At 43.7% G+C, this 23544-nt stretch overlaps 1 protein-coding gene across 4 annotated transcripts in view; it reads right to left on the reverse strand.

The window, feature by feature from the left end:
- The window catches only part of LOC137538192 (hydroxysteroid dehydrogenase-like protein 1), a 63168-nt gene extending 42337 nt beyond the window's left edge, over window positions 1-20831 (reverse strand). The window contains exons 1-2 of one of the 4 annotated variants that reach the window (XM_068260219.1): window positions 10872-11062; window positions 1440-1698 (exon numbers count right to left, since the gene is read on the reverse strand). In XM_068260219.1, coding sequence (XP_068116320.1) covers window positions 1440-1698; window positions 10872-10886 — 274 coding nt within the window. In that variant the 5' untranslated portion in view covers window positions 10887-11062. Of the gene's footprint in view, window positions 1-1439; window positions 1699-8948; window positions 9042-10871; window positions 11065-20765 lie in introns of those variants that run through there. The other 3 variants (XM_068260220.1, XM_068260218.1, XM_068260221.1) reach the window with 3 other exon arrangements.
- Between the last annotated feature and the right edge of the window lie 2713 nt (window positions 20832-23544).

A 23544-nucleotide genomic window follows, 5' to 3' on the forward strand; every position in this document is an offset into this window, starting at 1 on the left:
ATCGTAGATAAAACAAAAATAAGCAAGATAAATGACTTGGCTCCTTCTGCGTCCAGTGCTATGATCTTCCCCAGCGCTCACTGAGAAGTCTACATATCCTGTACAGCTTGAGCACGGGGAAAGCAGAGGATAAAATCAGTTTTACAGTACTGAAAGGGGGGAGTACATCGCATAGCTTGAAACATTATGGGCAGGATCTCTACATAATGCTGTCTATAACCTTTCAAGCCTACATTTAAAAAAAATAAAATGTTTAGTATCTGATGCTCCTAATATTAGGTACATGCTACTAGGTTACCATAGTAGCCTAATTTTCGCCATAGTACCCCTTTGATTGGAATTGGTTCAGTAGTTTAGCGGCCCCAAATTAAAGGACACATAACATGAGGCAAAGCTATCTAAGGTAAACGCAGAGGTATGTTCATGCTGGAGCCACATCCCTCTATATATTGTCTTTTCCACCCCTTGTTCCCCTTGATTCCCATAATCCAATAATTTTCAGACAGGAAGAGGCAGACTTGCTGAAGTCCATGTACATGTGACCTTTTGCAAAAAAATGATCCTTAGCTTTCTAAAAATGCTATTGAGCACAAGATCCATGTATAGCAAGTCCCATCAGCCATTTATTATGGATTTAACTGCTGGTAGTTTCATATAATGCTCATTAAAAATAGAAAAAAAGGCATACGACCTGTTTTGCGATGCAACCTCTCAAGCAACTCTACCACGACCACGTACAAACACTTGGTCCATATGGGCAAGCCCTATAGGTACATGAATATGCAGGTGTATAACTTGCTCTAGATACAGGTCGTATATAGACAGATTCATAAGCACACTAGTTACTAGACATTATAGTGTTAAATACCTATAGGGCTTGTCCATATGGACCAAGTGTTTGTTCTCATTTTCCCTGGTACGATTCTCGGTTAGTGTGTGTGTTGCAACTCTACCACGTGCAATCCAGCAATTCAGTGCCATGCACCTTCAGTATATATTTCCTTTCCTGATTGTAGCGCTGGTTGCGGCAGTATAAACAATGGATGACCGCCTTGTAAGCGATGTACACGCAGTGGCTTTCTCCAGCCTAGATGCAAACTGTCCTTGCAGAGCAGGCCTCCTCATCACAGCCCCCTGCTGTGTTACTTACTATTCCCCCTCCAGGCCACCATAGACACCCGGCTAAAGACTTAATTCGGCAGCCAGCTGTTGCTGGTGGCCTGAATTATGCTGTTTTTAAACTAATTTTACTCGGTGCCTAAATTACCTTCTGAGCGCTGATATAGCTGTAATTCACATTACGACCTATGGCGACGCATGGTCCACCCAAATTTTCCAGCACCTATTTGTTCTGCTTCACCCATCAGAAGTAACCCCTGGGGTACACATACCACACGCTGAGAACCTAGGGTGTAGATCTACCTATTTCTGCCACTTACCAGTGACTACAGCCCATTTTCCATATTGCTTCAGATGTTTAGTCCTGTCGAAGAAACAAGGTAAAATGTATTCCTTGATAAAACCATAACATCCACTCAGAATATTGAAGCTTTTTAGGACTATGTAACAGGCTCCCACAATAGCCAGTATCTTCATGTGATTGTTATAGGACTGTGTAATCTTCTCAGCCAATGAGGATGAGATTCTCTGCACTCCATCCAGCAATTCTGTTGCTCCGTACATATTCATTCCTAACATCTGAAATGAAAACATCGGGAAAAAGCAATATTACCTCTCAGTGCGCATCAAAATTACAGCAAACCGCAACAGTAAATAACCATGCCTATAAGTTCAAATTTGCACAAAATAATAATTATGAGCAAAAACTACATTAATTGGAGTAGCAAAAAAGTTTCTGTACCGTGTTAGCCAAACAAATTTGTATAGGTAGAAAAAAACGTTTTTTGTAAAAAATAATACCTTTTAATGGCTAACTAATAGAGTTAAATGATGCAAGCTTTCTGGGATCTTGTAACGATCGGTGTAACACAGAGAGCATCTGATTATTGGTGATCTGCAGTATCGCCAAAAATACAGATATATACCTGATTATTGATGATCTGCAGTATCACCGATAATCAGATATATTACTAACCTCTGGACACCTGAGAGATATGAGTGTTTGGTGCAACAGTAATACTTTGAGAACAATATCAGAAGGACAGGTACAAAGGCAGTAAGGAATACTGCTAGAGTATGAGTACCTTTCAGCAGCCTGAGAATCTCCCGCAGGGAGGAGTCAGACTGGGAGTGGAAAGGCCAGAGCGTGAGTGACACCAATAGGAGGATGTCACTGACTGATCTGTGAACTATCTCTTAACTGAGGAGATAGCTCTCAAGGTCGGACAAGCCAGGTCGGCAACACACGCACATACAAAGTACAAAGACAGGAGGCTGATTCGGTAATCCTAAGGCAAGCAGGGTTTGGCAACAGAGTATCAGATATAGCGAAGTACCGAATCCGTGAACAGAAGAGTGGTCAGGAAAGCAGAAAGTCATAACAGATAATAAACAATGCCTAGTCTTTGGGTGGGAGCTCCGTGATCATCAACACCCTGGAACTAGTCTGAAGTATAACAGAATGGTAACACAAATTCTTAATCTTGGGTGTGAGGTCCTTGATCATCAACAATCTGGAACTAGTCTGAAGTATAACAGAATGATAACACGGTTTCTGACAATAAGGTCTGAGTGCTTCCACGTAGTGATCGCAACGGCAGACAACCAGTGAATGACCAGCACCCGGTATATATAGCACAGCGCTCTCCAGCGCCTCCCCTAAGTGCTGGACCAATGGGAACTGGTTGAATCATCAGCTGACCGGCTTGGTCAGCTGACTCCCTTCTGGCTGTCATAAAAGTTCTGCTTCTCAGCGCGCGCACGCGTCCTTCTGAACCTGTGTGGACTATCAGTCCCAGCCACACCAGACATGTGTTGTGTACCACCCGCCGCGCTGGATGCGGAACCAGCCGCACCGCTATCAGGGCATGCAGCGGTTTCTCCGCGTTTAGCCATACTGGCAGATGTAGGCCTACGCGTGCAAACCGCCGTGTTGGATGCGGAATCAGCCGTCTTGTTCTGAGCACACGCGGCGGCTTTTCCGCATTTTCTCACAGTACCCCTCCCCCCTGAGGAGTGGACTCCGGGCAGCTCCTACCCGGTTTCTCAGGATGTAGGGCGTGGAACTCCCTCTTTAATTCATCTGCATGCATGCGGCAATCAGGTACCCATGTTCTTTCCTCAATGCCATAACCCTTCCAGTGAACCAAATACTGTACTGAGTTCTGTACAATACGTGAGTCTAAAATCTTTTCCACTTCATACTCGGGTTGGTCATCCACCATCACAGGGGGAGGAGGAGTGGAATCTACATGCACTGCTGGCTTAAGCAGGGATACATGGAATGATCTCACACCCCGCATACTGGCAGGAAGATCAATGGCATAAGTAACATTGTTGATTTTCCTGGTTACTGGGAAAGGACCCACGAATCTGGGTCCTAGCTTGGGTGAAGGCTGTTTTAGAGCCAAATGACGAGTGGACACCCAGACCAAGTCTCCTGGCCGGAACTTCCACTCTATGGAACGTTTCTTGTCAGCTTGTCCTTTCTGACTCTGAAAAGCCTTCTCTAGATTCTTTTTCACAATTCCCCAAATGTTTTTAAATGACTTTTGCCAAACCTCCAGAGCTGGAAACGGAGTAGAAGCTACTGGCAATGGGGAGAACCTAGGCAACCTTCCTGTTGCCACCTGGAAAGGAGGGAATCCAGAAGAAGAGCTTTTCAAATTATTGTGTGCAAATTCTGCAAACGGCAAGATCTTGACCCAATCAGTCTGTGCATCCGCAACATAACACCTTACAAACTGTTCCAGAGATTAATTCTCTCGGTCTGACCATTGGTCTGTGGGTGGTAGCCCGACGAAAACGAAAGTTCCATGCCCAGCTGATGACAGAATGCCCTCCAAAATTTAGAAACAAATTGGACTCCCCGATCTGACACTATATTTTCCGGAATACCATGTAGCCGGAAGATATGCAGGATGAAAAGATCGGCCATCTCCTGGGCCGAGGGGAATCCTTTCAGGGGCACGAAATGGGCCATTTTACTGAATCTGTCGACTACCACCCAAATGACCGACATGCCCTCAGACTTCTGGAGTTCGCACACAAAATCCATGGACAAATGGGTCCATGGTTCACTCGGGGTGGGCAAAGGCTGCAATGTTCCCACAGGTGCCTGACGGGAGGGTTTACTTCTTGCACATACTGCACATTCTCTCACATACTCCTTGCAGTCAGTTGCCAATGACGGCCACCATGCACACCTAGCAACAAGGTCCTGTGTTCTGGTGGCACCAGGATGTCCAGCATTGTTGTGGGAGTGGAACATCTGCAATATCTGGAGGCGGAATGGCTACGGTACAAACATGACCCCATTCAGGCTTTCCTTCAGGGACATCCTGCTGGAAGGGACTTAAAGTTTCAGTCCAGTTCCTCCAGGTCTCTGTGGCTGCCAACACCACTTTCTGTGGGAGAATAGTCTCTGGGTCTGAGGGCTGTGCTGTCTCTGGCTCGAAACATCTGGATAAAGCGTCTGCTTTAATGTTTTTACTACCCGGGGTATACGTAATTATAAATCTGAATCTCGAGAAAAACCGTGACCACTGAGCCTGTCGGGGACTCAATCTCTTAGCCCCCTCGATGTAGTCCAAATTTTTGTGAGTTCCCGGGGCCCCAGGCTGCCTCATGCACCATTGTTTTTAATTATTGTAGTATCCCATGCAGTTTAGTTAGGAGGGGGGCAGATGAGAGGGAATATCCTGCACGCTGGTGCCCCCTGCTGGTCATATAGCCATTGTCTATATGCAACTGAAGCCCTCTCCTACTAATTGGCTGACTTGCTCAGCTTTTGCTTGATTATCACTGCAAGCTAGGTGTATTATGTGTGCACTTCTCATTGGCTTATAAGCAGCCTGCAGGCTTTATAAAGCAGCAGAGAACTGTTTGGGAGTGAGTTTCTCCAATTGTGTGTTTGGTAGTCCAAATTTTTGTGATCAGTGTAAACTGTAATCATATGTTCTGCTCCCTCTAGCCAATGACGCCATTCTTCAAAGGCCAATTTAATGGCTAGGAGCTCCCTGTTGCCTATATCGTAGTTTTTCTCTGCGGGTGAAAATCTATGAGAGAAATAGGCACACGGGTGTAACCTTCCCTGCAACCCAGAACGCTGAAACAGCACAGCCCCTACCCCAACCTCTGAGGCATCTACCTCCACAATAAAGGGATAGGAGATGTCAACGTGTCTTAAAATGGGTGCAGTACAAAACAATTCCTTCAGGGTGGAGAAAGCAGCAAGAGCTTCGGAGGACCAGTGGTTAGTATCTGCCCCTTTCTTTGTGAGACTGGTGAGGGGTGCGATGACTGTGGAGTACCCCTTTATGAACCTTCTATAGTAGTTAGCGAACCCCAAGAATCTCTGGAGAGCCTTCAGACCCACGGGCTGAGGCCACTCCAGAACAGCAGAGACCTTGGCAGGGTCCATAGAAAGGCCCGAGGTAGAAATTATGTACCCCAGAAAGGTGACAGATGTTACCTCAAAAATGCATTTCTCCAACTTGGCATATAACATGTTTTGTCTTAGCTTGCGCAACACAAACCTGACATGATCCCTATGCTCTGAGAGGTTGGCTGAGAAGATTAGTATATCATCCAAATATACCAGGACAAATTTGCCTAAAACCTCTCTGAACACCTCATTGATGAGCTCCTGAAAGACGGCCGGGGCGTTACACAACCCGATGGGCATCACCAGGTACTCGTAATGCCCATTGGGTGTGTTAAAGGCCGTCTTCCATTCATCACCCTCTCTGATCCGTACTAGGTTGTATGCACCCCGCAAATCCAACTTTGAGAAAATCTTAGCATTGGTGACCTGAGTAAATAAATTGTCTATCAAAGGCAATGGATAGCGATTTTTTTTTTTACTGTGATTTTATTCAGGCCCCGATAATCAATGCACGGCCGAAGGCCTCCGTCTTTTTTCTTTACAAAAAAGAAACCTGCACCAGCAGGCGACCGGGAAGGGCGAATGAACCCTTTAGCTAAGTTTTCACGGATATATTCCTGCATGGCCAACTTTTCAGGCCCAGATAAATTGTAGAGATGACCTCTAGGGGGCATACAACCAGACTGGAGATCAATAGGACAATCGAAAGGGCGGTGTGGAGGAAGTTTATCGGCCGATTTAGGACAAAACACGTCTGCAAACTCAGAATACTGATCTGGCAATCCCTCCACGTGAATCTTGGTCTCACCCAACATTACCTTCGCTAAACAATGATGAAAACACTGGGAAGACCAGCTCGTTAGCTGACCAGTGGCCGAGTTAATCTGAGGTGAGTGAAGTTGTAACCAAGGCATGCCAAGAATGATCGTGGAGGTTGTCATGCGTAACACAAAAAAAAACAAATTTTCCCTATGCAACACCCCGATAGTGACCCCCACTTCTGGAGTCTGTGACAGAGGACTGTTACCCTGCAGAGGGGAATCATCTACTGCAGTAACCTGTATCTGTGGTTTTACCGGGGTGACCGGAATACCCAATTTTTTTGCAAATTCAAAATCCATAAAATTAGCCGCTGAGCCCGAGTCAATGAAGGCTTCAGTGACTTCAGATCTATCTTCCCACAAAATAGTACAGGGAAGAAGCAAAGGTTTATCATCTAGGGGTAAAAATTGCATGCCTAGGGTATTACCCCCGACTACACCTAGGCAGTAGCGTTTCCCGACTTCTTAGGGCAATTCTGTACTCTATGACCCCCCTCTGCACAATAAAGACAGAGATGCTCTGATATTCTGCGTTTCCGCTCCACTTGAGACAACTTTGACCGACCAATCTGCATTGGCTTCGGTGGAGGTGAAGCGGGTGGAGGTGAAGTCACTGGGGGTGCAGCGTGGGACACCATTCTCACATGGTTTTTACCCCGGGTCTGTCTCTGATAGCGCAGCCGGCGATCTATCCTGATGGCCGATGAAATGGCCTCACGGATGGACTTAGGTTCCGGCTGACTTAACATAAGATCGGCTGACAACCCTGATAAAAAACAATCTAAAATGGCAAATGTGTCTCACCAGGCCGATACTGACCATCTCCTAAATTCAGCAGCATAATCTTCAACCGGACTCTTGCCTTGACGTAAAAGTTTGAGCTTCCGCTCAGAAGTCGAGGCAATGTCTGGATCGTCGTAAATTATAGCCATAGCTTTAAAAAATTCCTCTACAGAGGTTAGGGCCTGGTGACTGGGGGGAAGGCTATACGCCCAGGTCTGAGAATCGCCAGATAACAAGGTTTTAATAAAGGTAACCCTTTCGGCCATAGTTCCTGAAGATTTAGGTCTTAACTCAAAGTATGATAACACTCTACTTCTAACATTTCGGAAGTCAGATCTGTGACCAGAAAATGTATCAGGTACAGGCATACGTATGTCTGTGCTAAGAGGAGATCGCACATCCTTCACAGCCGTCTGGAGGGTTTGTATAGATCCAGACAAAGCGTCCATTACCGTCTGGTGGCTGCCCAGCACTGTATTGATGTTTTCCACAGAAGTGGTAAGTGTGCCCAGACGGCTCGTGAGTGCGTCCATTTGCATTTTTTGGTCTGCCGTTCTGTAACGATCGGTGTAACACAGAGAGGATCTGATTATTGGTGATCTGCAGTATCACCAAAAATACAGATATATACCTGATTATTGATGATCTGCAGTATCACCGATAATCAGATATATTACTAACCTCTGGACACCTGAGAGATATGAGTGTTTGGTGCAACAGTAATACTTTGAGAACAATATCAGGAGGACAGGTACAAAGGCAGTAAGGAATACTGCTAGAGTATGAGTACCTTTCAGGAGCCTGAGAATCTCCCACAGGGAGGAGTCAGACTGGGAGAGGAAAGGACCAGAGCATGAGTGACACCAATAGGAGGATGTCACTGACTGATCTGTGAACTATCTCTTAACTGAGGAGATAGCTCTCAAGGTCGGACAAGCCAGGTCGGCAACACACGTACATACAAAGTACAAAGACAGGAGGCTGATTCGGTAATCCTAAGGCAAGCAGGGTTTGGCAACAGAGTATCAGATATAGCGAAGTACCGAATCAGTGAACAGAAGAGTGGTCAGGAAAGCAGAAAGTCATAACAGATAATAAACAATGCCTAGTCTTTGGGTGTGAGTTCCGTGATCATCAACACCCTGGAACTAGTCTGACATATAACAGAATGATAATACAAGTCCCTAGTCTTGGGTGTGAGGTCCGTGATCATCAACACCCTGGAACTAGTCTGAAGTATAACAGAATGGTAACACAAGTCCCTAATCTTGGGTGTGAGGTCCTTGATCATCAACACCCTGGAACTAGTCTGAAGTATAACAGAATGGTAACACAAATTCCTAATCTTGGTTGTGAGGTCCTTGATCATCAACACCCTGGAACTAGTCTGAAGTATAACAGAATGATAACACAGATTCTGACAATAAGGTCTGAGTGCTTCCACGTAGTGATCGCAACGGCAGACAACCAGTGAATGACCAGCACCCGGTATATATAGCACAGCGCTCTCCAGCACCTCCCCTAAGTGCTCGACCAATGGGAACTGGTTGAATCATCAGCTGACCGGCTTGGTCAGCTGACTCCCTTCTGGCTGTCATAAAAGTTCTGCCTCTTAGCGCGCGCGCGCGTCCTTCTGAACCTGTCCGTCCCAGCCACACCAAACGTGTTGTGTACCACCCGCCGCGCTGGACCAGCGCACCGCTATCAGGGCATGCGGCGGTTTCTCCGCGTTTAGCCATACTGGCAGATGTAGGCCTATGCGTGCAAACCGCCGCGTTGGATGCGGAATCAGCCGCCTTGTTCTGAGCACACGCGGCGGCTTTTCCGCATTTTCTCACAGATCTAGTCCCCTTCTTCAGGCATATTTCCAGATGTTAGCTGAAGTAAAACACTGATGCAGATAAATGGTAAACACGAAGATGACAGTTGTGCTGGTTACTGTTTATCCGTTAGGTGTCAGGTGATCAGCAGGCTGGAGCCAGTGAGTTAGTGCAACCATACATGAAATCCAGCAGGTTTCTGAAGATCATGAAGCCAAATCAATCATGTTACATAAGGTGTCATGAATCCTGTTCCACAATTTAAACCTTCTGTTAATGTCTTGAATATTTTCATAAATTTGTACTCAGAAATTTTTCTTGATTGATCATTTTTGAAGTTACCCTTCAGAACAAGTACTTTTAGATCTTGCATGCTGTGTCCTGGTTCACAGAAGTGTTGGCCCACTGGTGTGTCCATTTTACCTTCATTGATTTTAAAGCAGTGATGGTTCATTCTTGTGCGCAGTTTTTGTCCTGTTTCTCCTATATAGATTCCTCTTGAGGGGCATTTCATGCAGCGTATCATGTATACAACATTGGATGACTCGCAGGAAAATTGGTCTTGTATTTGATGATATTTCTGTGAGTTTGGTAGAACAACAGAATCCCAATTGTGGTAACCTACAACCCAAAATTAAAAACACTGAGGAAGATATCGAAAGCCCTACAACCGATACTTCATAAAGACAAACGCCCGGAGGATGTTTTTCCTGATTTACCACTGCTTGCTTTCAGACAACCTCCCAATTTGAGACAAATAATTATCAGAAGTGCTTTATCTACACTAGAAACTCCAGGCACATTACCCTGCAATAACACAAGGTGTGAGACCTGCCCTTATATCTTGAGCACAAGCCAAATACAAATACCAAACTCACAGAAATATCATCAAATACAAGACCAATTTTCCTGCGAGTCATCCAATGTTGTATACATGATACGCTGCATGAAATGCCCCTCAAGAGGAATCTATATAGGAGAAACAGGACAAAAACTGCGCACAAGAATGAACCATCACTGCTTTAAAATCAATGAAGGTAAAATGGACACACCAGTGGGCCAACACTTCTGTGAACCAGGACACAGCATGCAAGATCTAAAAGTACTTGTTCTGAAGGGTAACTTCAAAAATGATCAATCAAGAAAAATTTCTGAGTACAAATTTATGAAAATGTTCAAGACATTAACAGAAGGTTTAAATTGTGGAACAGGATTCATGACACCTTATGTAACATGATTGATTGGGAGCTAGTCTACTTTAGGGGACCCACCGCAAATCCCCATAGACACATTAACCTTTGTGTAAACTGCAACGAATGTCCGCCTTCCCGCAGCCACTACCCCCACATGTGCTATTTCGTTAGAAAGCTCAGGATCTCCTCTATCGAAATATCCTAACCTTTTCAGGCTGTGATACATAGTGGAGAAATAAATAGCCCCGAAACACCGCGCTTCCGTTTGTAGCAGCCATTTGCTTTGATGTGTGCTTCATCCTGATTGGAGAAATGCTGGTGCTGGGGGGCGTGACTAAATGTAGACTAGCTCCCATTGGTTAGTCCACAAACTGTTTCTGAGCTTTCTAATGATATATCACTGAGGTAAATTTGTCTAAGGTGGGTCCCCTAAAGTAGACTATTCCCCGAGCTGGATATACTTGTTTACATAAAGCAATATAACAATCCTACACTGTCAGCAGCATAGTTATATGGGAACTGACACGAATAGTGAGAACCACAATGAGCAGCGGTCTGCAGTGTCCATACATCCACAGCAGGGCAGCTACCTGCCGCCTGGCCGGGAACTGTAGCCCGTAGCTGCTTGTTTTGTTCTGGCACCCCCCAGCTAACAATCCTTCCAATGAGGAGAGAGTAAAATATTACCAGCACAGAAGTAAGATGGCCGACGGCGCCTCGTACAGAGTGAGTTTCGTTTTTTTCTTACCGAAAGTGGCACCATTCGTTAGAGCTGATTCTCAGCTATCCGTACATATATGACTTGAGGGGTTTTGTACGAGCTAAAAGCGGAAATTCTTTCCGTTTTCAGCACAGCTCAAATTCTCTATGGGGATTTGCGGTGGGTCCCCTAAAGTAGACTAGCTCTGATTGATTTGGCTTCATGATGTTCAGAAACCTGCTGGATTTCATGTATGGTTGCACTAACTCACTGGCTCCAGCCTGCTGATCACCTGACACCTAACGGATAAAAAGTAACCAGCACAACTGTCATCTTCGTGTTTACCATTTATATGCATCAGTGTTTTGCTTCAGCTAACATCTGGAAATATGCGTGAAGAAGGGGACTAGGGAAACAGTAAATTCGGGCGCCTGAGGCTAGTGGACAAATCGGGCGCCGCCATTCACTCCTATAATAAATATCGTTTAATGGGCGCCCGATAGGAAAAAAGGGCGCCGGAGAAAAATAACGTTTTAAAAGCGGCGCCCGGACACTTAATGTTTTATTACTGTTTCTCATGATTACACATTATTTAATGATTTATACATTTTTAAATTTTATTTTGAAACGAAAAACAGTACAATATTTTTTTTCAAACATTACTTTTAAACGAAAAACAGTACATTTTTTTTAACATTATTTTTAAACGAAAAAACCAACAGGGGGGGTCTTAGGTTTAGGCACCAACAGGGGGGTCTTAGGTTTAGGCACCAACAGGGGGTCTTAGGTTTAGGCACCAAAAGGGGGGTCTTAGGTTTAGGCACCAACAGGGGGGTCTTAGGTTTAGGCACCAACAGGGGGTCTTAGGTTTAGGCACCAACAGGGGGGTCTTAGGTTTAGGCACCAACAGGGGGGTCTTAGGTTTAGGCACTAACAGGGGGGTCTTAGGTTTAGGCACCAACAGGGGGGTCTTAGGTTTAGGCACTAACAGGGGGGTCTAGGGGTTAGGGGTAGGTACAGGGAGGGTTACTTAGGCACCAACAGGGGGGGTCTTAGGTTTAGGCATCAACAGGGGGGTCTAGGGGTTAGGGGTAGGTACAGGGAGGGTTACTTAGTAATTTTTTTTTTTTAACGTTATTATACGTTTCACTATTTAAACGAAAGATTAACGTTTTTTACAATTGCCGATTTAATGCACATTATTTAATGATTTATAACTTTAAAAACCATTAATTTTATACGAAAAACAGTACAATATTTTTTTAAACGTTATCCATGCTTATCGTTAAAAACCCGGCGCCCTTTTTTCCCAGCGCCCCTTTTTAACGTACGCGGGGACTAGATCCCAGAAAGCTTGCATCATTTAACTCTATTAGTTAGCCATTAAAATGTATTATTTTTTACAAAACGTTGTTTTTTTCTACCTACATTAATCGGAAAAATTACTCCTTGCTTCTCCAGCTGAAGTTACTGATGTAAATGAAATAACTGTTGCTTGGATGCCCAGGTATGTGCTTACATAAGGTACCATCCCCTTAGGCCAAATGAATGCATCCAGCAATTGGCACGCATGCATTGTGTAAACACGACACACCTGTTAGGCCTTCTTTCCCCCTCCTTCCTAGGCTTTTATCTTCCATCCTTCAGCTTCTCCCTCCTTTCACCAACCTTCCTTCCAGTGGCATAGCTAAAAAGCTGTGGGTCCCTGTGCAAGTTTTACTTTGGGGCCCCCCAAGCACACTTTCCATAACTATTGATACAGCGCACCAAAACCAATCAAGGACAACCACAGTGTCAGAGGTGCAAAAAGGGGATAAGAAACAGCTGGTTAATGATCACTACTATTTAAAGCATCTATAGAAGTGATTTTACCAGCACAGGACCAATAAAGAGTGGTTGAGGGTGGCCCCCCGGAGCACCTTTGGCCCAAGGGCACTGATGCAGTTGCAACTTCTGCATCCCCGATTGCTTCCTTCTCTTTATTCCTTTCCTTCCCATTACTTCCTCCCTTCTTCTCCCTGCTCCTTCTTTCCCCGTTCCGCTCTCCCATGTTTGCCCCTTCCAGAAGCATCCATATGCCTGCCTAGCCGCAGTGTTCTGATTGCGCTCCCTCTGTTTATATTTTTAAGTACCAGCATACAATTGGCACCATTGTCTTAGCCGGGAACACTATTGCAATATTTGTTCACAAAACGCTTTGAGAATTGTGTCCAACTCGGCTGTCTTACAATATACAGTGGTGTGAAAAACTATTTGCCCCCTTCCTGATTTCTTATTCTTTTGCATGTTTGTCACACTTAAATGTTTCTACTCATCAAAAACCGTTAACTATTAGTCAAAGATAACATAACTGAACACAAAATGCAGTTTTAAATGATGGTTTTTATTATTTAGTGAGGAAAAAAACTCCAAATCTACATGGCCCTGTGTGAAAAAGTTATTGCCCCCCTTGTGAAAAAATAACTTAACTGTGGTTTATTACACCTGAGTTCAATTTCTGTAGTCACCCCCAGGCCTGATTACTGCCACACCTGTTTCAATCAAGAAATCACTTAAATAGGAGCTATCTGACATGGAGAAGTAGACCAAAAGCACCTCAAAAGCTAGACATCATGCCAAGATCCAAGGAAATTCAGGAACAAATGAGAACAAAAGTACTGTAATTGAGATCTATCAGTCTGGTAAAGGTTATAAAGCCATTTCTAAAGCTTTGGGACTCCAGCGAACCACAGTGAGAGCCATTATCCACAAATGGCAAAAACATGGAACAGTGATGAACCTTCCCAGGAGTGGCTGGCCGACCAATATTACCCCAAGAGCGCAGAGAAAACTCATCCGAGAGGCCACAAAAGACCCCAGGACAACATCTAAAGAACTGCAGGCCTCACTCTCCTCAATTAAGGTCAGTGTTCACGACTCCACCATAAGAAAGAGACTGGGCAAAAACGGCCTGCATGGCAGATATCCAAGGCGCAAACCACTTTTAAGCAAAAAGAACATTAAGGCTCGTCTCAATTTTGCTAAAAAACATCTCAATGATTGCCAAGACTTTTGGGAAAATACCTTATGGACCGACGAGACAAAAGTTGAACTTTTTGGAAGGTGCGTGTCCCGTTACATCTGGCGTAGAAGTAACACAGCATTTCAGCAAAAGAACATCATACCAACAGTAAAATATGGTGGTGGTAGTGTGATGGTCTCGGGGTTGTTTTGCTGCTTCAGGACTTGGAAGGCTTGCTGTGATAGATGGAACCATGAATTCTACTGTCTACCAAAAAATCCTAAAGGAGTATGTCCGGCCATCTGTTCATCAACTCAAGCTGAAGCGATCTTGGGTGCTGCAGCAGGACAATGACCCAAAACACACTAGCAAATCCACCTCTGAATGGCTTAAGACAAACAAAATGAAGACTTTGGAGTGGCCTAGTCAAAGTCCTGACCTGAATCCTATTGAGATGTTGTTGCATGACCTTAAAAAGGTGGTTCATGCTAGAAAACCCTCAAATAAAGCTGAATTACAACAATTCTGCAAAGATGAGTGGGCCAAAATTCCTCCAGAGTGCTGTAAAAGACCCGTTGCAAGTTATCGCAAACGCTTGATTGCAGTTATTGCTGCTAAGGGTGGCCCAACCAGTTATTAGGTTCAGGGGGCAATTTCTTTTTCACACAGGGCCATGTAGGTTTTGAGGTTTTTTTTCTTACTAAATAATAAAAACCATCATTTAAAACTGCATTATGCTATCTTTGACTAATAGTTAATGGTTTTTGAAGAGCAGAAACATTTAAGTGTGACAAACATGCAAAAGAATAAGAAATCACGAAGGGGGCAAATAGTTTTTCACACCACTGTATATGATCCCCCTTCTCTCTAGTGTAGGTAGCCTGATGACCCCCCCAGTAAATGTAGCCAAATGACTCCGCCTCCTTTCCCTCCAGTATAGGTAGCCAAATAACTCCTCCCCCTCTCCCACCAGTATAGGTAGCCAGATGACTCCCTTAACCCCTACTCCCCCATCTTTCAGTATAGGTAGCCAGCTCGCCTTAACACCACAACAGCCATCTGTGTCACTCAATTCTCCACACTTCTCCAGTGCAGAAGTTTCCTCTTCCTTTCCGTTTCCAATGCTGCCCAAGTCCATAGCGGCTGGCCACAATGCAAGCATGCACAGAAAGCACGGTAGCTGCTGCACAGGCGGCTAGCAGCAGAGTACCACGGTCAGGCTCTCGCCTGATCTCCCTGCATTGCAGCATTTGCAAGCTTGCAAAAGCTGCACCAGTTTATCCTGCTGCTTTGGTGCTCTTCCTCCTGTGGTGCCCTAGGCCGAGGCCTAGGCGGCCTTGGCCTAAATCCGGCCCTATTTATGATATTAACCTAACACACGGGTGCAACAGAATCCAAAAAACAAACCCAAATTTCAGCGCTAAAATTATAATATAAATATCTAATAATAAAAATATAAAATAGATATCTTCCAACTAACAATTGCCTGGAGCACATGCAAACTAAAAGCAGTCCAGCTGCCCAAATATAAAAAGAAAATGTCCACAGCTTAATACACCAGATGTCCATCCATCTCTTCCTCTATGCTATTATAAGTACAGGCTGCGGATGGCAGGTGAAAGCAACTGAAAATACAGAAACAAGAAACAACGCACCTCTATAGTGTAACAAATTTTAATAAATCGATTCTCGCACAGCAAGTAAAACGTCATTAAATCAATTGAATTTACAAATCGTAATTGCAAAAATTTCATAATGAGCTGATTGCGATCATCACTACTTTTTTCAAAATAAATTGATTACAAACTACATTTTGGTGTATCAAATTATTTGTTAAATTATTTTGCATGGATCCTAAAGGACACCCGAGGCGAAAATGAATGAAATAGATACAATAGTTTATCTTCCTTCTCCTAAAAATGACTTTTTAAGATATTCCAGTTTTATTTTAAGTTTAAATCTACTTTTTAAGTTTTAACTGTTTTATTGTTTATGCTCAATGACACGATCATTGAAGTATGCCAGAGCTAAAATCTATAAACCATTGACCCTTTTTTTATCTCTTTCCTGCTCTCAGAAGCCATTTTCTTCTAGGAAAGTGTTTTATAGTTGTAATTTCCTATAAGTGAGGGTCACACTGTAGTCACTTCCTGACTGAGTCAGGACTGAGTCAGCCACTTACATACCTGATATTTAACTCTTTCAGGCAGAGAAAGAAAAAAAGGAACACTGCATAGTTATTTGTGGGCTAGGCACTGTACATACTTATGTCTATCTCATCATGTCACATGTCACCTTGGGTATCCTTAAGGACCATAAATAGTCAGTTTTACAGATCAAGCACCCTCCTTTGCCACTATTGTTGTGTGCTATGATTGACAGGTGTGCGGATCTTTTTCCTAATCATCATTGCCATCAGTGTTATCATCTCAGCAGAGGGCATACAGATCTGGGGCTGTGAATTTTGAGAAGGTGGGAAATATAGATCAGGCTCCAGCCTGACCTGCTGATACGCTGACAGCTAATTTGTGACCATAGCTTTTCACGCAGAGCATGCATTGGGTATGTACCGGAAATCATGGAAATCATAGCTACCTGTTCTCAATTCATCTTGAGTCCTTGCTTCCCCCTGGCAGCTTCCTAACTCACTGCTAGAGCTCCAGGCTCATTGTCATGTGACCGCAGTGAGCCTGGCGCTCTAGCAGTGAGTTAAGAAGCTGCTTAAAGTGGAATGAAACCCAGCATTTCTACTTTGCTCTAATAGATTATTTACAGCATATTGTATACAACCAGCATTTTTTTTTTTACTAGAACTGCATTCAAAGGGTAAACACAGGCTTTAGAAGCTTCTCTGCCTGCATAGCTGGCCGCTTCCAAACTTTACATAATGTTACCTTGTGTTTAATTGTATTAAGTGAGAAATGTAAACAAAGCCTTCTCTCACACTGCCAGGTCCCCTGAACAAAGTCAGACAAGCATAAATACTTTCTCTCAGAGTAAAATAAGTGTACTTTAGGAACATATAATTTCTAAATTAATAATAATACTTATGCACAAAAGCAAATATGCTAACGGTATGGCATATAAAAAGTAGGAAAACCTGTTTTTATTGAATTTTATGTCAGGGTTTTATACTGCTTTAAAGGACATCCGAGGTGAAAATAAACTGATGAGATAAGCAATTGTATCTGTCGTCGTCCTCCCAAAAATGACATTTTTTTGGATATCCCACAGTTTTATTTTAAATTTAAATCTAATTTTTAAGTGTTTGCTGTTTCATTGTCTCTGCTCAATGACACCTTCATTGAAGTATGTCAGAGCTCTTTTCTGCTCTCAGAAGCCAGGAAAGTATTCAGAATGAAATCTATTGGAAATCTATCTATCTATCTATCTATCTATCTATCTATCTATCTATCTATCTATCTGCATTTTTGGACCATTGGATCCAATGCAACTCTATGGGCCATGGATCTGCTACCAGCAGCAGATCGACCCAGATCGTCCATCCTATCAGATAGCTCAAATCCATCGAAAACGATTGAAATCGGCCGCAAATCGATCGATAGATTTTAAAGAATCGATTGATGGCTGAAATCGACCAGTGTATGGGCCCCTTTAGTTAAGGCCTGACAAGAGACTGAAACTGAATGTTGCTGCGGACCGTGGCAAAGTGGGTTAGCTCACCCTGGTTGCTCATCCTTACTCATACTTTTTCACTATTCTGCAGATCTTAGTGCAAGCAGGACAATGAAGGGTAGCTCATCATGATTTATTACGACCTTTTCAAAATGAATGTATTGTGATTCTTTTAGTGCATCACTTGCATTTTGCCAATCACAAGGGTGCCAGCATAAGAGAAATTGCAGAAACGCTATTTTATGTGTGTGACATGCAGACTCCAGTCTTGCTTCATTCTTCCTGCATTTGTGACTGTGTCCAATGAAAACACAAAGTTCAAAAATGCAAAATCAGGTGCTAAATATTGCTAAAATCACATTCGCTTATCAGTAAGATTGTGAATGCGTATTGCGATGCCCGATTCTCAGTGTGAAAAGGCCCTGAGTGAACAGAATAACGGAGTAATTTCTCTATTCAATGCAGCAGTCAGTCCATGTTATAGTGAAGTCATGCCCAACCTAAGGCCCGCTTTTGTGGGCCGCGGAGGATCAGGGGATATCGTCATAGGACGGTAAACAAGCATACTCGCGTTGTGAGTTGAATTTGCTTGTTTATTGTCCTATGATGGAACCATAGGAGGGTAAACGAGCATTCTCGCAGGTTGGCAGAAAGTACACTCAGGGGGTGATGGCTGGGATCAGAGACAATGAGGCCTGAGCGGCAAAGAGATAGCAAGGCAAGAGCGGCAAAGTGCCCAGGAGAGGAGAGTTCGACAGCAGATTGTAATCTGGTACCGTCCTACCCCTCACCCATTGGTTACTGCGGAACCTCCTTCCAATAGGAATAAGGCTGATTCCTATTGGAGGGAGGTTCCTGCAGCAACAAATAATGAGAACAACAATTCTTGGTTTGCCGTTTTCTTTCCTTTTCCAACACCATGTTAACTGTTACTAGAAAAATGTTAAAGATTTATATTTAAATTTTGCATGCATGTGTTCCAGCCCGCGAGATTTATGTTGATATGAAGTGCAGCCCTCGGGCAAAACAAAGTTGGACACCAGTGTTATTTTTAAAACTTGCTCTAAAGTAGAAATTATCTCTGTTGTAAGTGTTTTGAATTATGAGCATTTTTAAACAAATAAGTATTTATAGTTCCTTTAGGCTAGTTACACACCGGGACGTTGCGTTATAGTGGACGTTATGGTCGCATAACGTCCCCTAACGCAACGCCTGCCGGTGTTGGTAGAGGATGTTGAGTGAGCCGCGTTAAGCGGCTCTTTCCACATTAGGGCAGTGAGAGTGGCGCTGATTGGCCGGCGGGACCACGTGATGCGGAGTGAAACACTCCTCATCACGTAGTACCGCCAGCCAATCAGCGGCCACCAGTGCAGTGCATATTGAGTAGCCATGTGCGCGGCTACGTAGCGGCCTCTCCCCGCCTCCTCTCCGCCCCAACACTGAGCATGTGCAAACAGTCTAACGCGGCTTAAGCCGCTGGACGCTATAGTATGCTGCACGTTCTGAAGAACGTGCAGCGTTACATGTAACGCAACATGGGCAGTGTGATCAGCCCCATTGACTTTGTATTGCTGGGAGTTTGGGAGCGTTACAGGCTGCACTAACGTGCGCCTGTAACGTCCCTGTGTGGAAGCAGCCTCAGAGATGTATTATAAAGTTTGTGGCTATTGTATATTACAGCAATCTCCATTATTCAAGCACCATGGCCAAAGCACTATGTACTGTAGATAGATTTCGTTATGTTAAGATGGCTTTTTATTTTTTTGAAATTGTTGTCTCGAGTTGGACCATTCTCCTACTAAGCTAAAGTGGTTCAAGCTGCCATTAGGAGCGGATTTCTGGAAAGGCCACAAAGGCCCGCGCTTTGGGTGGCTGTGCAGACAGGCAAATGACAGCGCTCAAGGCTGCACCTGCAATGTAAACCAACAGAGGCAATGCACAGCCCCACTGGGGCTAAATACATGCCTTGAATGCAAAACAGATGCAAATTATGTACTAATTCTAATCTAAAAATTTTGAATGTAGATTTGAAGCAATGAATGCAGCTAGCCACTAGTACTAGGTGTGTAATATTGTCCAGTTACTGGAGCTCTGCACATCCATGCAGATTGATCATTCAGGTATAACTTCTGCTTGAAAGCGCTGCCATGTCTCCCGCTGCACAATTTGGGCGGCTGTAGCCCAAGAAGGCACTTGGACATAAGAGGGGCTGCTACATATGAAAGAGGAGGCTGAGAACGGGGAGAGACAGATGATAAAGGGAAACAGATGATCAGGGGAGCTGTTCATAAATCAAAGGTACTGCTGTACATTAACGATACACATGGAATGGGAGGGGCACTACTGCATAAAAAAGGGGAGCCACAACATACTTGGCCTAGGGGCACAAAAACGATAAATCCGGCCTTGGCTGCCATGGCCAGGGACGCCTCTAGCCATTTTGTCACTCCAGGCAAAAACACTTGTGGCGCCCCCCCCCCCATGAAAATAATCGTAATGAGGTAGCGTTTCACCAGGAATTAACCTTAATGCAGCAATGTTTCGCCAGAAAATAATTGTAATGCGGCAGGGTTTCACCAGAAATTTCACTTATGGCAGCGTTTCACCAGAAAATACATGTAAGAAAGAAAAAAAATGTAAGGAAGAAGGCACACAGGGGGACATAAGGAAAAACAGGGGGACAGGAGGGTCAGAAGAAGTCACAAAGGAGGACAGAAGGAGGCACAGGAGGACAGAAGGAGGCACAATGGGGGACAAAAAGAGGCACAATGGGGGGCAGAATGAGACACAAAGGAGGACAGAAGAAGGCACAGGAGGACAGAAGGAGGTACACAGAGGGGCAGCTGGAGGTACAGGGGGACAGAAGAAGGCATGAGGGCCAGAAGGAGGCACAAAAGAGGACAGAAGGAGGCACAGGGGGACTGAAGGAGGCACACAGGGGGACAGAAGGAGGATGCACAAAGAAGAAAGATGCACAGAGGTGGCAGCTGCCTGCAACTTATGCTAAGTAGATGCAGCAGAAGCAAGTCATAGAACACCCACAGGGCGGGGCTTAGTTTGGGGGCGGGGCTTAATCCAGCAACATGGCGCCCCCCAGGACCAATGGCACTCCAGGCAATGGCCTGTACTGTCTATGCCTAGAGGCACCCCTGGCCATGGCCAATTATTGCCATAGCTCAAAATGTAAAGATTAGGCATAAGCATTGTTTAATTCTGAAGATCCACATAAGTGAATGGTCCAATGAGTAATAACGAAATATACAGGTAAATGTGGTGTCTTTAAGCTGAATAAAGGTTTGACATACCTTTCCGATGCAAACTCCAATCCTGGTTGTGTGAGCCCACAGCTTTCATTATATACTGCATGTTCATGTAAATTCTGCTCCACTAGGCAGAATCGAGTCTGACAACATTTCTTAGTTATGGGGTTGGCTGCCAATGACGGCTCTGAATACCCATGTAAATGCAACAGCAAGAATGGTTCCAAAACATGTATTACTTTCGGTATCACTCACTCATTATTGTTTCATAACTAAGGCAGGGCACTTGTTACAAATTAGATTACTGCACTGAGGATTTATCAAAACATTTGTTTATGGTTTGTTTCCTTAAATCTTTTAAATATTCTTTTAAAGCTATTTAAGCTCAGAATTAATATTTGCCTTAATGCATTAAACACCACGAAAAATTAATGTGAAACATCAGAATACTGCTTTGATGTAATTTCAATGCATATGTACACCTCACGGAAGCTAACTAATATCATTACCATTTGCAGAACAAATAATCAGATTGAATTATTGAGCAAATAAAGGAGAGAAAGTTATTCGCTCCTCCCCTGGATACAGCAGGAACTTCTCTACTTTTGTTTTTTTTGTTTTTTTTCATACAGGTTCTATTTGTTGCATGTGGAGCATGGTACAACATAATTCTTTTTCAGATACAGTGCCATTTACATAGACAGATAACCCAGAAATAACAACCTCAACTTATGGTATAAAGCATGCAAAAATGAGTGGAACAGCATTTATCCCCCAAAACCTTCCCCTGGAAAAACTTAAAGCCCCTTCCTCCATCAACCCCAGTCTCTCTGCATAGACAATCTCTTGTAAGCAATATTTTACGGTTCTATCCTTCACACTTCTATTGCATTTACTCAGTTTAAATTACTTTGAAAGTACCTAGGACGTCCTCAGTGCAATATGAGGTCATATACTTCAAGCGTTCCATGAGATGATTTATTTATTGTTGTGAAAAGTACTTTACAAAGAAGTTCCTCTACAATTTTAGATTTTTTTGGGATCTTTTTACTGTTGCTTAAAGGACCAGAATTTTCTCCATGGTGAATAGTTTGAACATTTTCCTCTTTAGGGCTGACATTTTAGGTGGACTTGGATTTAGCCACCATTTGAACATAAGTCTTCTTGCTATGAGAATTAGGACATGGAGGAGTAAAGAGTGCTTCTAAGTGGGATCTATACCCTCTAGCAATGATTTGTTAAATAAACAAAGATCTCTAGTTTTGACTACCTTTTTATGACACTTATCATTTGCGAATTCTAAAACTGCATCCCAAAATGTTTCAATTCTTTGGCATGATCATGCACAATGGTAGAGATCTGTAATTGGCAGTTGACACATTTTGGACATTAAGTGATACAGTGGGCTGAAGGTTGTTTGTATTTTATAGTGAAATAATATTTTGCGTTGTGTGCAAATAATAGGTGTGACATCCGCCATGTTTCAGTTTAAATGACCTCAATGACCAGCACTATGCCTCCAAATTATACTTTACCTGTCACGCTGTCCCTCATGTGTTCTTACTGTATTTCCCATGTGACTACTGGTATATGTGGCACGTGTGTGATGTCATTTAGAAAACGGGCCTCTAGTTTGTGTTTTCCCTGCAGGCCAAAAGGTCCCAGTCCTCCCCTGAACAAGCTTCAAAAGGACCATGGGCGTAACAATAGACCCTGCAAGGGATGCAGCCGCAGGGGGGCCCAGACGCCACAGGGGGTCCCATCCTGAGAGACTGACAACTAAGGGCAATGAGAGAAAAACATTCTGCTCTCTGCACAATTGTTTTAATGACTGCAACTGCTCAGCCACTGATAAGGAAGCATACAAAGTTTTGCAGATAAAAATTTGTTGACAGTCTCTATTCAGTGTTCAGCAGGGTCTTGTGTACTGCTCTACCTTCACACTCTCTTTCCCCTTTCCAAGGTGCTGTGTCCTGTAGTGATGCTTGAGGAGTCTGAGAACGGAGAGAAAAAGCTTTCTATTCTCTGCACAAATGTTCTAATGACTGCATCTGCTCAGCCACTGATAACGAGTCATACAAAGTTTTGCAGAAGGGCCCAGTGATTTCTTGTTATGCCCCACTGGTACAATTTCTATTGCATATACAATCGGCACAATCTGCAATCTCATATAGAGATCGGGTAAGCTGACACCAATGTGCATTAGCATGCAAATACGTAAATCTAACCCTAACTAGTCCTGTAGGAAAAGGGTTATTTCAACAACCTCTCTAGAGGTAACAATTTATATCAATTAACAGTTATGGTAGCCTTTTCTCTTGAGAAAAGGGAAGTTGCACAGAACCTGAACATATAAAGACACCGGAGTGCTTAAAACCCAAATCAAGGTCTGCAAATCCAAGTGAGAGAAAGTGGCGTGGCAGAGCACCTCCAGTAAAAGACTCCAAAATGTATTTCAAAAACATTTAAAAATCATATGCTTAAGCAATGGTGCAGACCACAGGAGAGAGAGGGTTACAGCATTTTCTATGGTTGACAGCCGTTTCACACCCACGTGTGGGGTGCTTAATCAGGACAAAGCACCCCACAAGTGGGTGCAAAATGGCTGTCGGCCTTTGAATATGCTGTAACCCTCTCTCTCCTGTGGTCTGCACCATTGCTTAAAGCAGTATTGTCACTAGAGATGTCGCGAACCTCCGATTTTCGGTTCGCGAACCTCCACGAAAGGTTCGGTTCGCGAACCGCAATAGACTTCAATGGAGAGGCGAACTTTGAAAATTTTAAAAAATTCTCCTGGCTAGAAAAAATGTTTCAAGAGCTCTAA

The sequence above is a fragment of the Hyperolius riggenbachi genome, chromosome 11 (assembly GCF_040937935.1).
Source record: "Hyperolius riggenbachi isolate aHypRig1 chromosome 11, aHypRig1.pri, whole genome shotgun sequence".
Classification (NCBI taxonomy): Eukaryota; Metazoa; Chordata; class Amphibia; order Anura; family Hyperoliidae; genus Hyperolius; species Hyperolius riggenbachi.